The 14,167-nt window shown below is 41.5% G+C and overlaps 1 protein-coding gene across 3 annotated transcripts in view; it reads left to right on the top strand.

Moving 5' to 3' along the window:
- The first annotated feature begins 287 nt into the window (after positions 1 to 287).
- ZNF654 (zinc finger protein 654) overlaps positions 288 to 14,167 on the top strand; it is a 58,269-nt gene continuing 44,389 nt past the window's right edge. The window contains exon 1 of one of the 3 annotated variants that reach the window (XM_030581687.1): positions 288 to 469. In XM_030581687.1, the coding sequence (XP_030437547.1) occupies positions 338 to 469 (132 nt within the window). In that variant the 5' untranslated portion in view covers positions 288 to 337. Of the gene's footprint in view, positions 470 to 525; positions 576 to 647; positions 1,139 to 14,167 lie in introns of those variants that run through there. The other 2 variants (XM_030581704.1, XM_030581694.1) reach the window with 2 other exon arrangements.

Below are 14,167 nucleotides of genomic sequence, written 5' to 3'. Positions count from 1 at the left end.
GATGGACGGATATAAAACCCAATCATATGTAGGAAAAAATGGACTGAAATAGATTGACTTCACTTCCTACCAATCACAAGGCACAACCGAAGTAATGAAGATAATTTTCATCCAATCAAATGCAGAAGATCCGCGTCAGGGCGAAGGGAGGAGTTAAGGGTGAGATCGTTAGTCACTCTTCCCCCCTCCCTCTCGTTAGCAGATGATTGGCACATTCAGTAGCCGGTGAGATAGCGGCCGGTGGGAGGTGCCGGATGTGAGGTAGTGCGAGGAGGCGGGCCATCCGGTGTATCGAGGCGGGGAGGGGGCTCGGTACGCGCAGGGTGGCCGGAGCAGCATGGCGGAAGATGAGAGCGACCAAGAGTCGGAGCGGCTCGGTGAGGAGCTGGAGGCCATCGCGGGGCCGCGCATCCTCGCCGGGGTCTCACCCGCGCTCAGTAGCCAGTATTACTGCCGCCGCTTCTGCCAGGTGAGCCCCGCCCCGCCCCGCCCCGCCCCCAGGCCGCTCCTCGCCCCTCCCCCGCCCCGAGCCCGGGGGGGTGTCTGGTTTGTTGGGGCCTGTTCGGTTCCTGCGGGTAGGGGAGGAGGCGGTTCGGTTCGGTTCGGTTTCTCTGTCAGGCCGGGGAAGGGGGAGGGGGCCGTTTGGGGCCGAGCCCTGGCGGTGTCCGGCGGTGGCTGGGAGCGGCCCCTCTCCCCGCCCTGTGTGCGGCCTCCTCCCCCGGCTGCTGGATCCCCCCCGGTATCACGGGTGGGGTCGGAGGGGAGCGTTGGGCGCTCGAGGACTGGCCGGGGCTCGGGTGTGTCTGCGCTGGGGAAGTGAGGCCTGGGATAGGGGTCGGGGCAGGTTCATGGGTCGGGGCCCAGCGCGGCTGGGGGCCTGTTCCGCCGCCTCAGGTTAGGCGTTGGCACCCCCCTAGCCCGAGAAATGGCAGCATGTGCTGGGTGGTTGTTTTCTCCTGCGCTGGGGGCCAACCAGCTTGTGTGACTGGGGATGTTTGGAGGCGGCGGGGAGATTTCTGACACTGACCGTCAATAGGAAACACTCGTCTAAATGGTAGCGTCTATCCCCCCGTACTACCAGGGGCCTCTTCTTAACGCCTTTCATAATGGTTGGATTGCCTCCGACACTGATCTTGAAGTAGGTTCCTGACTAGCTAACCAGAAAACTGCAAGTAATTTTTCCTGTATGGTTTAATTGGACACCAGGCAGTACATTTTGAGGAAGTGTTGTCCCATTTAAGTGCCATCCAGCTATCTAGTATCTGGTCTAGAAAATTCTGTGAATTTATTTAATTTCTAAACTTCTGACATACGGTTACAGGAGATTTTTGGGGGGTATGGGAGGTCCTTTACCAAAGTTCCATATTTTCTCAGCAGATAGTGCCAGAATGCCAGATATTTTGTATTTTCAGGAATTTGCTTTCCTGTTGTTTCATTGAATGGGACACTAACTTGACATTGAATGTATTGAGATTTAGACTAAGCTCTTTGGTTCAGGGGCTTCCCATTTGTTCTGTTTGTACAGAGCCTAGCATGGCAGGGTCTTGTTCTATAACTGAGAGTGCTGTGCGCTATGGTAGTATCAATAAAAAATAACAAATGAGTTGAAAATAGTTTGGTAGTGGTTTTACAGCTATATTTCTGTTCAAACATTCTTTTTCCCTCTGTTGTGAGACACTCATATAAACATAAACTGTCAGTACACAATGTTAAAAGTACAAACTGAAAACTGTCAAATATTTCAGTTATAATAATTTAATTGTTGATTGTGACAATAGTAGGCAAAAATATTCAGACAGAAGTTGTGACTTTGAAATTGAGTTTTGTTAATTTTGACAGGGAATGGTATACTACTTCATCCAAGGATAGGGGTTTTGCTTCAAGTCTTGCCAGTGAAACTTGTTTTGTAATGCACCCTATTGCCTCAGGAAGAGGTTCTGGTGAGGTGATAGTTGTATATGCTAATCCCACCACCACCACCACCCACACAGGGAGATGAATTAATAGGCAACAGGAAGAGCCCAAGATCAGAGAGGGAACTTGGATACAAAAATGTATAATCCATTCTATTAGCAATACAGTGGTTTAAATCACCAAACAGTTGGGTTTTGCTGCAGTTTTGTTGGCTAGAGATTTTCCAAAACTTTTCTACCCTCTTACTCTTCAGTTTGAAGAATGGAGGTGGGTGCTAATTTTGTGTGTGTGAAGGATTCAGTTTTCTTCAGGCAATATACAAATTTTCAATAATCCAAATAAAAGTGAGTGTCAGTAGAATTTATTTTCATTCTATCAGATTTTTAATGTTGGCTAGATGAACAGTGGATGCACGTTTGTGTACTTGTTCAAGGCATAATCCTTGGAGTCTTGTGAAAGTATCCTTGAGTCTCAAGGCTTGCCAGCATTAGGCAGTGGTTTTCACAATGGGATATGTGAGCTCTTGTCAAGAAATATGTGAAAAAAATCCTATGCTGGTGGACAACACATTTTATTTAATAAGACTTGGCAATCCAGTCATGATTAGGGTCATTACATATCTCATGTGGGGGTAGAAGGTGGACTACATTATTTGGAAAGGGTTACACAGCCGAAGAAGTTTGAAAACCACTGGCATAAGGGATTTCTATGCAAGTATAGCTGTATTATTCCACACCGCCAACACAGAGGAGCTGCAACTGTGTAAAGCAGGGTTTGCAGCTATGATTTATCATGGTTTGGAAACAGATTAGGTTACATAGGTACAAGCCCTATATTAAATCAATGTAGAACATCTATAGTGAGGTTTGCAGTAGTGCAAAAAGCCCTCCACCCTCAGTCTGCGTGCAGCAGAACTGCTCGCTAATATAGAATGATGGCATAGATGTATTGTTTTCCTGATACTACTTTTCTAGATCCCAATGACTTAGTCTTTCTCAATTTGTTGTCTCTCTTTTTAAAACTAAGTAAAAAACATTCCATCTTGCTACTAAATACTGTTTACTTTGGCATTCCTTTTCGCATTTAGATATTTTCTTCCTTCTCTAAACAATATCTTCTCTTCACTCAGTTTAGAACCCATCGTAACATTCTAGGCTCCTGATCTGGGCTTTGTGCTGATTAAGTTCGACCAAGAGACAGGCCACTTCACAGCCTCCTACCCTCCTCCCTCCCTTTTGTACCAGTAAAAAAAAAAAAGAGCTTGTACTTCTCTTTTCTAAAGTTCTTCAGTAGTGTGGAATTTAATTGACATCACTATATTCCTGTTCCTTGGTCAAAGAGAAGCAGCAGCTATGTGGGTAATTACTTAGAAAAGATGCTATGAGGTTGAACTGCCTAAAGGAAGCGATTTGTTCCTTTCCAAAATAGCAAGTAAACTGTTAAAATAATAAGGTTGTAAGTTAATATGGACAGTGGTATAAATCAGCATCACCAAATAATTTATTATTGCTGGTCCAGGTGTTATCTCACTACGCAATCTGAGGAATGTGTACATAGATGATTTTTATGGTTGGGATATGTTATAAGGAGGTACCATGTGTTTGAACAGAAGGACCCCTTACTCTGTTGAAGTGTGCTTTATTGTATTGGAATTTCAATTTAAGATAGTGGCTGAAGAGGCAGTTATGACAATATCTCTGTTGTATATTGTATATCAAATAGTGCTTTTCTGGATAGATGTGCCTACATTTTAATAGGGTAAGAACAGATTAGTGTGGTGGTGTACATGGATTCTCTAAAATGACAACTGGTTTAATTTTTTTTCATGATCGTAGATGTGCCACCAGCGTGCAGTAGTTTGCAGCTGGAATCTTATCAGAAAAAATGCCTCACAAACTATCTGATCCCATTATGTGGAATGGAGGTGGGGAATGTTGGGGAAAGACAAAACCAGCACAGTTTGAGAGTGGGAGGCAATAGGAGGCTGAGGTAGTAAGTGACAGTTTTACACTGTCTCATTCTCTGACAATGTTTTTTCTGAAGCAGTATGTAGCTATTTCAGCTACTTGTGCCAGACTTTCTAGGGTGAAAGGTAAAGTATAGATGCTTAATATTTCACATGTAGGTTATGATTCTGCAAGGGGCTCTTCAGGATGCAAAGACTCTGGGTTGGTGGAGATGGCTGCAGACCTGGGGACTTAAATTTATAAAAGAAAGCAAGTTAACACTTGCTACTGAAAGTGTAAATGGGCATCTGGTGATAGTAAGTCCTCGGAAAATAATAGAATAGTAGAGACAGTATATATAATTTCGCTGCAAATTCCTCTTATTCTTTCACTCTGAAGTACTTTTTATAGGGTGGTGATGTGTTGCTTAAACCTACACACAAATATTTAATTATTTTTTCAAAAGCTTTTTAAATGTGAAGTGAATGAGCCATACATATTTCAGTAGCAGTCAGCTATTCAGATTGTGTATTAGTAGGCAATTGCTGCATTTTTGGGTGGCTGAAGGCATTCAATCTTGTGCCTCACTGTGTACTCAAGACAGCCTATTAGGTAGCCTGCACTAGTACTCTATTATGTCATACTCTGGCATGACTTATTGCAGTGCTCACCCACATCCATTAAATCTGTATTAAAATACATCGATCTATGCCCTATACACCTCTACCCCAATATAACGTGACCTGATATAACACAAATTCAGATATAACACGGTAAAGCAGCACTCTGGGGGATCAAAGCAATTTCAATATAATGCGTTTTCACCCATAATGCGGTAAGATTTTTTGCCTCCTGAGGACAGCATTATATCGAGGTAAAGGTATATCTCTTTGTACATGTTTGTGCTTATTTACCAAATTGGTAGAAAACAAAGGAGTGTACAACTCACTCTTCAAGCTCTGTATAATGTATTTAGTAATGTAAAACAATAAACATATATACAAGAACCTAAACACTCTTGTTAACTTCACTGTTCATTTAGGACCACTCCTTAATCCCCTGCAAGTAATCCATTGCAATAGCTTCGAGACTACTTTTTGTGTCTTAGGGTATGTCTACATCTACAATTTTGCAACGCTGGTTGTTACAGCTGTATTAGTACAGCTGTATAGGGCCAGCGCTGCAGAGTGGTCACACTTACAGCAACCAGCGCTGCAAGTGGTGTTAGATGTGGCCACACTGCAGCGCTGTTGGGCGGCTTCAAGGGGAGTTAGGGGAACGCGAGAGCAAACTGCGGGGAAGCAGGTCTCCTTCCCCGCGGTTTGCTCCAGTGTTCCCCGAACACCCATCCCCCCCCTGCAGATCTCCTTCCCTGCAGTGTGCTGTCGCGTTCCCCGAACCCCCGTGCAAGCAGGTCTCCTTCCCAGCGGTTTGCTCCGGTGTTCCCCGAACCCCCCTGCAAGCAGGTCTCCTTCCCAGCGGTGTGCTGTCTCGTTCCCCGAACCCCCCTGCAAGCAGGTCTCCTTCCCAGTGGTTTGCTCCGGTGCTTTTTGAACCCCCGTGCATGCAGATCTCCTTCCCCGCAGTGTGCTGTCGCGTTCCCCGAACCCCCCTGCAAACCGCGGGGAAGGAGATCTGCTTGCACGGGGGTTAGGGGAACGCGAGAGCAAACCGCGGGGAAGGAGACCTGCTTCCCCGCAGTTTGCTCTCGCGTTCCCCGAACTCCCCTGCAAACCGCGGGGAAGGAGACCTGCTTGATTACCAGAGAGGCTTCCTCTGGTATGCTGGGATACCTGTTTATTCCACGGAGGTCAAGAAAAACGCTGGTGAGTGTTTACACCTGATGACCAGCGCTGGATCACCAGCGCTGGATCCTCTACACCCGAGTTTCAACGGGTGTACGGCCAGCGCTGCAAATGGAGTTGCAGCGCTGGTGATGCCCTGCAGATGTGTACACCTTCTAAGTTGCAGCGCTATAACTCCCTCACCAGCGCTGCAACTTTGTGGTGTAGACAAGGCCTTAGATTGCTGTTTTTGTTCTTGATGTCAATACAGTATGCTTTCTTCATATAGAAGAGCTAATTCAAACTTTCTTACTGTGTAAAATTTGAAGTCATTAACACATGGTTTGTTTTCAAGGACTTCAGTTTTTATTCTTTTCATTTGGAAGTTGTTACCTCTAGGTGCAAAGCAGTGGATGGTGGCTCCAGACAAATTATAGGCTAAAGTAGAAGGTTAAGGCAACTTTCTAGAAGGTTAAGTGTGTTTATGGATGTTGTACTTCAAAAGAAAGTATTTCCAATGTTAGCTGCTTTGGAAACAAATCTTACTGGTAAACTGTGGAAGCACATAAAAATGAAAATATCTTGACAGCTCACTGCAATTCTGGTAAAAACAATATCACGATGTGCATTATCAGTGTAGTGAGTAAGCCCCTCTGAATGCATAGTAATGTTTTTATGTTACTCAACACTGCAGAGACTTGATTTTTTTTTTCTTTTTTTAGGTCATTTAATGTGCATAAATTTGAGAAGAGTACTTTCTATCTTCCTAAGAAATACTTGTGGAAATCTTTATTATTTAATGACTTGGTTAAAGGGAGCTCTGTAGATCAGTTTACAGCATATATGTTAATAACTTAAATTCATGTTCACCATAGTGAATATTTTGTGATTAGATTTACATAGTTGTCTATATGGTTGTGTAAAAATACTAAATTTTATTTTAAATGTTGCTCAAAACTCATTAAAATAATTACTAAATGATACTGGTCTTAAATAGCAAAGGAGTGTAAGGACTGAATATTACCTGCTTTCCTCTACTATGGCATCAATTTACAGCCCTGCATAGAGTGAGATGGCACCATTTGCACCACATTTTGGTTCTGTTCTGTTTTTGCAGATGCCAGCACGTCTATGATGGTTTTCTGTTCTCAGATAATAATTTAGTAGTGAAAACTTGGTTACTGAAATGGTTTAATACATGTTTTAGCCAGGGAGCAATTTTTAAAATACTGTTCATAAAACCTTTTAAGACAATACTGGAAAAACGTGGTCAGTGCTTCTAATTTAAAAATAAAGGCTAGGAATTAAAAAGATAATTTGTTAAGCGTTTAGGCCAAAATAGTGTAACTTGTTGCACTTTCCACAGGAAAAAAATGGCTAAGGTAGGGTCTTAAATATAGTTTTTATCTATATCTGTTTTGAGTGTGTGCGCCTGATTTTCATATGCAATTTAGATACAAAGATATTGGATATGACCTTAAGGTAGGAAAAATGTGAATGTTTAAGTTTTGTTCTTGGGAAATCATTTATTACCATTCTATTAATACAACTTTTTTAAAAAAGTATTCAGTTTAAATTAGATAGTAAGACTTAACATTGTATTCACTTTCTAAACATGCGAAAAAAACCTGCAAAAACATAGTGTAATGGCAACAAGAAGTCGGGTGGCACCTTACCCATGAAAGGTGCCACCGGACTCCTTGTTGCTTTTGTGGATACAGACTAACACGGCTACCCCTTGATACTTAGTGTAATGGGTTATGTCAACCCCTAGTTGCCTTCATGTTTTTTGGGGCCGTCGTGAGTCCCATACCTAACATATTGTTTTCAAAGTTGTGCATAGGAATTTAACCACTGAAATCTCACTGATGTTATAGGCAGTTGCAGAGCTCAATCCCTATGCATTACTCTGCATCTTAACCCTCTCACATAGTAAAAAGGTAGTTCCTAAGGCCTCAGAATGTATGTTACAGCCCTTGTATCAATTATGTATCAATATCTGATCATACAAAATCTATCCAAGTTCTCTCAGCCACTGTTAACATGCTTTTCTTTTTGTGTAGGGCCTGATTCTTGGGCTGTTTCATATGCAGAAGTCCAATAGAAGCTAATTTTGCAAATTTCAGAATTAGTATTATTGCCTTTTTTGTTTTGAATTGATCTAATACAGTTGTTTCAAATCTATTAAGACAGATCATATGTTTTAAATAAACTTGTGTGTAACATCTTGGATTATTGGAAGCTAATAGAATTTAAAAATTCATTTAGCCTGTCTCTGCACTTTACATACTTAACTGCATTTTTCTCAGGTTGGTCGGTAGAAAAGAATGAAGTTCATTTAACTTAGAATAAACATTCTGTTTTTTTTTAGTGCTGCATGAGTGTCAGGCATTGCATGGATGTGTTTAAAATTGTCATGGGATTTTTTTTGTTTAAATTGTTTCTTTTGGTTTTAAATTGTAGAAAAGCTTACACCTTCTAAACTTAGATTTGTCACCAGTTTTAAAGATTGTATGAAAATGTCAATTACAAACCTTTTTTCATATAAGCACTTTCTGTAACAATGACTATTTGAGTGTAAATTAGCAGCCCCATTTTACAAATGGAAAAACAAGCCTTTTACAAATGGAAACTTGATGTAGTAGAACTCCGGGCTCCTTGCTCAGATACTTGCAAATCTTGTGCAAATCACTGTTAATATGAAAAATAAAATTACTGGGAACCACATTGGTGCACAAAGCGACAAAGAGTCCTGTGGCACCTTATAAACTAACAGACGTATTGAAGCATGCGTTTGACAAAGTGAGTATTCGCCCACAAAAGCTTATGCTTCAATACGTCTGTTAGCCTATAGGGTGCCACAGAACTCTCTCCTCGCTTTTTACAGATCCAGACTAACACAGCTATCCCTCTGATATTTGACACATTGGGGCACAGTTTGTTTGGTTTGCTGTTTTATTGGGACTTCTCTCAGAAAACCAGCCTAATTTGTATTCACTACTGATTTCTAAACATTATACAGGACATGTTTAATACTTGTGGGCATAATCCCTTAATTCTTCCCATTTATATTACCAAATTATTCACTTGTTTCACTTGTTCCTATTTACCCTCCCCTGAATTCAGTTCTTCTATCCTTGTTTATATTCTCCCATGGCATGCCCACTCATCTTTTTCTTGTTTAGTATTTTCCCTTTCAGTTACCCCATCTGCCTAGGGCTGATATCTGAAGTCTCCTTGGTCCCCCCTGCTACCTGGACATTCCTTCCTGCCATTTTGCAGCCCCAGCTCCCAAAGAGGCATTGCACTGCTAGCTGGATCATAGTCCAGTATCTTCACTTCTTGGCTCTGACTCAAAAGTACTCTCACCCTGCTTTGCTTCCAGATCCCAGCCCATAGCCATTCCTCTTCCCTGCTGCCCCCATCTCTGCTTCTTGGCTCAGTTGGGGCACAGGGGAATTTAGGATGGAGAGGGGGAGTTGCAACACCAGGCAGCTCATGCCAGCCCCATGTGTCCCCCTTTTCTGTTTAGGGAAATAAGGTCACCTTACTTTCCGGGTGCGGGGCTGGTGAGCAGTTGGGGGGTGGAATTTGTTAAAAAAAAATACACTACAGTGGTTTGAGCATTGGCCTACTAAACCCAGGGTTGAGTTCAGTCCTCAAGGAGGCCATTTAGGGATCTGGGTCAAAAATCTGTCTGGGGCTTGGTCCTGCTTTGAGCAGGAGGTTGGACTAGATGACCTGAGGTCCCTTCCAACCCTAATAGTCTGTTTCTATGTGCTAGGATTTTCTCTTTCCTCTTCTGTTCTACAGTGGTGGTACTGGGATCTTCACTCTTTGTTTACTATCCCACAAGCTTAGGGAACAGGTGAAGCTTGACTCCTTTCTCCTTTCCCACAAGGTCTGGTAGGAAGGGGCTAATCAAGCCTTCGATAATCACTCCTGTGTCTACAACTCACCCCTTTTCCCTCAGCCAGGGAGTGTAGCAGTGGGTGTTGGAGGAAGGGAGCTGCATCTCTTTGAATGGGAGAACCAGCATCCTCTCCCTGGCCAGGCACAGCAGTGGCTGCTAGCATGGGAGGAAAATGAGCCCCAAAGCCAACTCCTCCCCAGCTACAAAGTAGATGTCTCCTGCTGAAAGAGTTTGTTTGTGTGGTAACCCTCACTATTCAGTGTGTAGTACATTCCAGCAAGGTGCATAAGTACATGCTTGCATAGTTTAGGGGGGAGCTGTGGTAATGACGATTTATTAGGATATTAACATGTTATTAGTGTAAAATATTTTAATATTGATTAACCAGATGTTGAGTGTAAAATTCTAGGATTTAGCTTTTTGATAGAGGTGCTGACAAATTATGGGTTTTAAATTACATAAACTCTCAACAAGTACATGATTTTTGGTGCTGCTAAAACAGCTGATATTTAATGCTAGCATGTGAAAACAAATTATTCTCACCTTATGGGGGAAATCTATTTTTGTGTTGTTTTTAAGTCAGATATTGATAACTTCCCTGTTAAAGTACAATTATGTATTCTGTGTGTAAATATTCATTAAAGAAGTATTACCCAGTCTTTTACTTCCTTTGCATATAGGATATACTTCTGTATCAGTTGGCTTTCAGACAATTTGAAGCTAGGTTATGTTAAAACTAGATGCTCTAAGACTGCTTTCATTTTGTTTTTTTTAATTGCTTCTTTGAAAAACAGTTTGCAGAATATCTCTGCTGTAACAGGATTTGTTCCCAAAAGAATGAAAAATATCCTGTTAAACATAATATATTGATGATGACAATTGCAACATGATTTAACCAGAAGAGAACTAACATAGAAGTCTGAAAGAAATTTTGGGCCACTATGCACCAAAATACCAGATATACAAAGTTGTAGAAAATTATGGAAGTTATACAGAAATACCATGTGATCATTTAATAAAAAACTACCTTATGCATATATACGAGTAGTACAGAGTTAAGGTTGTGAATTCAGAGTTTACTAAAGTTAGGAAAAAATTAATTTTCTTTTAGATAACTTGAATAGTGCATTAATATATTTTGTCTGAAGCAAATGTTTCTACGTAACTTATGTTTAAGGCTGTGATTTAGTCATGGCAGTCATGGATTCCGGGACTTTATCAGACTTCCCTGACTTCTAGGGCTTCAGGAGGAGAAGGCAGACTGTGCCCCTGCCCAGCAATGGGCTGACTGGAACCAGGACCCTGCAGCCTCAGCCCCACTGTTTCATCCGGGAGGCTGCAGCCGGGGCCGGGACTCATCATGTGCCAGGCTTGGCGGTGGCCGTGCGCTCCCGACCCACCGCATCCCAGGCTTGGCGGGGCCCATGTGTCCTAGCCCAGCTGGTTTTGCAGGGGCTGGCAGCTGGGGCCACAAGCCCCCCTTTGCAACTTCCCAGAGCTGTGTGGCTCCCCCACACCCCTCCACTGCGTCTGGGGCTTGGCAGGGGCTGAAGTGGGGACCGTGCACCCCTGTCCCGCAGCTGGGCCAGCTCTGGAGCAGGGGCTGTGTCCCTTGCTGTAGTCACTGGAGTCGGGGCTGTTCTCCCCCCCCCCCCCCCCCCCCCCGCGGCCATTGTGAGGGCTTCGCCTGTCAGTCTCTTCCCCTTCGCGGCCCCCCTCCCCCCATGGGACTCCATTCATCCCCCTACCTAGCCCTGCACTCAGTTATTTGTAGTAAAGTAATGGACATGTCACAAGCTGTATGAATTTTTGTTTTTACCCATGACCTGTTCGTGACTTTTACTAAAAATAACTCTGAAAAAATCCTAGCTTTCCTTATGTTGTATGATTGAGCCAGTATATTTTTTGTCAAGATTACACTGCTTGATTGAGACAGTATTTGTGTGAGAACCTGTACATTAAGATGATTTTTATTTTTAGTGTTTAAAAAGATTTTGTAGATTTACTATAGTATGTCATACAACATGAATTGTAACAAAGTTTTATTTTATAGACCAAAAGCACCTATCTGAGCTTAGAATAGGTTAATTACAAATTCTTTATTACGTAATTCAAACAGAACAAAAATTAAAAGTAGAATCAGACTCTCCCTGCAGATATTTGTGGCTTTATCATCGTGTTCTTGTAGTCCAAAAATATGTATTTCCTCTATTGCAAGCATGTGTACAAACAGGGGAAACGGCATGCATATCTATATATAGATAGGAGAAATGTGAAACTGACTATACACAAAGTGCTATCAATCACAGAAAATAGAAATAAAAAGGATGCAGAGTGACTTCTCTTGTTCATGGTGGCCCTTTAAACACCGTGTGTTTTTTAAATAAACAGAATAGCCAGAAGTATACATGTGCAGAATATTGGTATAACTTTACATGTCTCTTAAATTGTAGTTTCTTTTTTTAAAAGTATTTAGTTGAAGAGTTTTCTTTGTATATACTGTTTGGTTGTTTATATAATTAACTGCATTCTTGCAAAGTTTGTCTCTCCCTTAATGAAGGGAGAGTCTGTAGTGAATAGTGCATTTGTTGTACTATCTATGCCACTTGTCCCGTAAATTGTTTTGACAGCAAAATGGTTCACATTTTAGAAACTGCTTGTATGTAAGTACTAGCAATCTCATTGCACTCTCGTTTGATTTGGAGGCGATCTCAGATGCTTCTTTCATCTTTGCAAAATCAGTTACTTGGTATAAAGTAGCCAATTTTATGAAAATGTCAGCAGTTCTCTGTGTAAACAATCCAAACTGGCCCTAAAAAAAGTTAAATTAATATTAGTAAAGTGAGGGGAAATATGATTTTACTCTTTCATAGATATTTAGTCACAGTGACACTAATATTGAAATCCATGTTTTTCACTGAACAAAACTTTGCCCCAAGTAAAATACTCCTGCCAATGAACACCTGGATGGCTTTTTTAAGGCAAAACTTAGTTTTCATGCCTTAAGGGCCTTCACCCGTGACAACTTAGTTCAAAATAATCACAACACTCTGAATCCTTAATTTATTGGGCCTCATTATCAGATATGAGTGCCTCTGTTTTGTCATGTTAAATTTACCTTAGCATGTATCTTGTAACACTGCTTTCTGCACAGTGAAGGAGCGTTAATGTGGAATAATTTCATTTACTTCAGTAGAGTTAACTCTTAATTTAGGCTAGTGTAATTAGGAGCAGAATTTGACCTCTGCCTGCTGAATCAGAATGTTTGCAATATTCTTTTTCTTAATTCCTAAAGACAGCAGCACAGTCGTAGGTGAAAATTTGTAATAGGAATTGAACTATATTTTTACTTTAGGCTATAAAAATAAAGTAAATCAAATCTTAAATTTTCCATTATAATTTGAAGTACACTATCATGGAAAAAAGTAATTGTAAACATGAGTAAATGAGAATGATATTGTGGACGATATTTGTTGTCCACCTACTGCTATTTATTGGTTAATGGAATTATTCTTATTACCCATTATCTTGAAACACCTAGTAGTAATATTGTATGGAGCCATGCTCCCAGGAGTTCAGGGCCAGCAGGAGAGTCTAAGGCAGGGGTAGGCAACCTATGGCACGTGTACCGAAGGCGGCACGCGAGCAGATTTTCAGTGGTATTCCACTGCTCAGGTCCTGGCCACCGGTCTGGGGGGCTCTGCACTTTAATTTAATTTTAAATGAAGCTTCTTAACATTTTTAAAACCTTATTTACTTTACATACAATAATAGGTTAGTTATATATTATAGACTTGTAGAAAGAGACCTCCTAGAAATGTTAAAATGTATTACTGGCATGCAGAGCCTTAAATTAGAGTGAATAAATGAAAACTCGGCACATCGCTTCTGAAAGCTTGCCAACCCCTGGTCTAAGGCCTTTACACAGCAGCCCCAAGGCTGGGGGCAAGCTGCTCAGCCTTTATGGGAGGAATCCTTTCTGTGAAGGAAATCCTTGCAGTTAGATTCCCATGGAAAATGTTCCCTTCTGCAACTTTTCGCATTGGAAGCAGGACAGGAAATGATCTGGCATTTGATTTATTAGAATTAGCTTGTAAAAGTTAAGATTTTTCCTCAAATTCATCTTAAATTGCTGTTAAAAATTTTTGTGACCCAAGAACTCTCAATGCCAATTGGCAAGGTGATGCAGAGAAATCTCATGAGATTGGTGTGTACATTAAAGTTCACCATATGATGTCATGTGTGACCTCGAAAGCTAGTGTCACACTGGTCATGAGTATTGTGAAACATATGTACAGATACTGCATAAGAAGATGTGTATATGCACAGGAAAAGATGCTCTTAATGTCTGTCAAGGCACTGGTCCTGAACAATGGTGAAAAACAGATTTTCTGTCAGACGAGGTGTTCAGTCATCTATCTGTTTACATGTAAATTGACTGTTCTCTTGTTCAGTGTGTTCCCTGGATCACTCCTTTGAACTGAATACAAATGTAGGATTGTGAGAAAGAACTTCATAAAGAAACAAAGGGAAAGAACAACACAGCATGGGGTAGATGAACTTATCTTGAGGTGCATATCAAAGTTTGCTTGACTATATTTGGGAGCCTA

The sequence above is a fragment of the Gopherus evgoodei genome, chromosome 1 (assembly GCF_007399415.2).
Source record: "Gopherus evgoodei ecotype Sinaloan lineage chromosome 1, rGopEvg1_v1.p, whole genome shotgun sequence".
Lineage (NCBI taxonomy): Eukaryota > Metazoa > Chordata > Testudines > Testudinidae > Gopherus > Gopherus evgoodei.
This window is presented reverse-complemented; position numbering and strand designations above follow the sequence as displayed.